This window comes from Egretta garzetta, unplaced genomic scaffold, assembly GCF_000687185.1.
Source record: "Egretta garzetta isolate BGI_Z169 unplaced genomic scaffold, ASM68718v1 scaffold677, whole genome shotgun sequence".
Lineage (NCBI taxonomy): Eukaryota > Metazoa > Chordata > Aves > Pelecaniformes > Ardeidae > Egretta > Egretta garzetta.
The window spans coordinates 109,006-109,777 of record NW_009260355.1 but is presented as its reverse complement, the minus strand read 5'-3'; the positions used below and the strand labels follow the sequence as shown (position 1 = coordinate 109,777).

The window sequence follows — 772 nt, the reverse complement described above, 5'->3', positions numbered from 1 at the left end:
CAGTCGCTCACCCCGCTGCGCTCCCCCAGTGCAGCAGGGGCTGTTGGAGACGCAACGGGAACAGACGCGGCTGCGGAGCGGGATGCAGAAATATTACGAGGAATTGCAGGACGTCACAGGTAAAGCCGCGTCGTTGATGCCTTCGGGTGAGAAACCTCCTGGTTTGAGAGCCTGGAAAGACCGCAGCGGTCTCGGGGCTGGAAAATTGGCGTGATTTATGCAAATTTGAAGGTGTCACCGCGCCGGGGACGCCGGGGAGGTTTCCCCTGGTGACGACAAACTGATTTTTGCCTGGGTTTTGGGGGTTTGCTTGTCTTTTCCAGCGGTGATTTGCAGAGCTGTCCCGGAGAGCAAGAAATGCTCGGTTGGCTGGAAGATCTTTGAGAAAAGCTGCTACTCCTTCTCGACGGAGATGATGAGCTGGTCGGACGCCAAGGAGACCTGCATCGACCAAGGCGCTCACCTGGTCACCGTCAACTCGGAGCCGGAGCAGGTCAGGCTTGGGTGGGAAAAAATAACCGGTTCTGTGGCTTACGTGGTGCCCCAAAATACCCATTTTCTGAGAGAATTCTTCCTCTGACAAACCCAGGAACTCTCAAAACCTCTTTTATTGGGCTCAAATTAGCCCAGGTTGGCCATCGGACTCAGAGTTATTTGGAAGCGGTGAGAAGTGCCCATGGCTGAGCCTGGTTCAGTCAATGACGACTTCTGGTTTTAGGAAAGAAACGCTAAAAACAGAGGAAAAATAAAAAAAAAAAAAGGTCAACGGTTC

At 53.1% G+C, this 772-nt stretch overlaps 1 protein-coding gene across 1 annotated transcript in view; it reads left to right on the top strand.

Moving 5' to 3' along the window:
• Positions 1-772, top strand: part of LOC104129977 (CD209 antigen-like protein A) — a 5,391-nt gene that overhangs the window by 3,438 nt on the left and 1,181 nt on the right. Inside the window, exons 7-8 of the mRNA XM_035898437.1 lie at positions 30-119; positions 324-493. Coding sequence (XP_035754330.1) covers positions 30-119; positions 324-493 — 260 coding nt within the window. The remainder of the gene's footprint in view (positions 1-29; positions 120-323; positions 494-772) is intronic.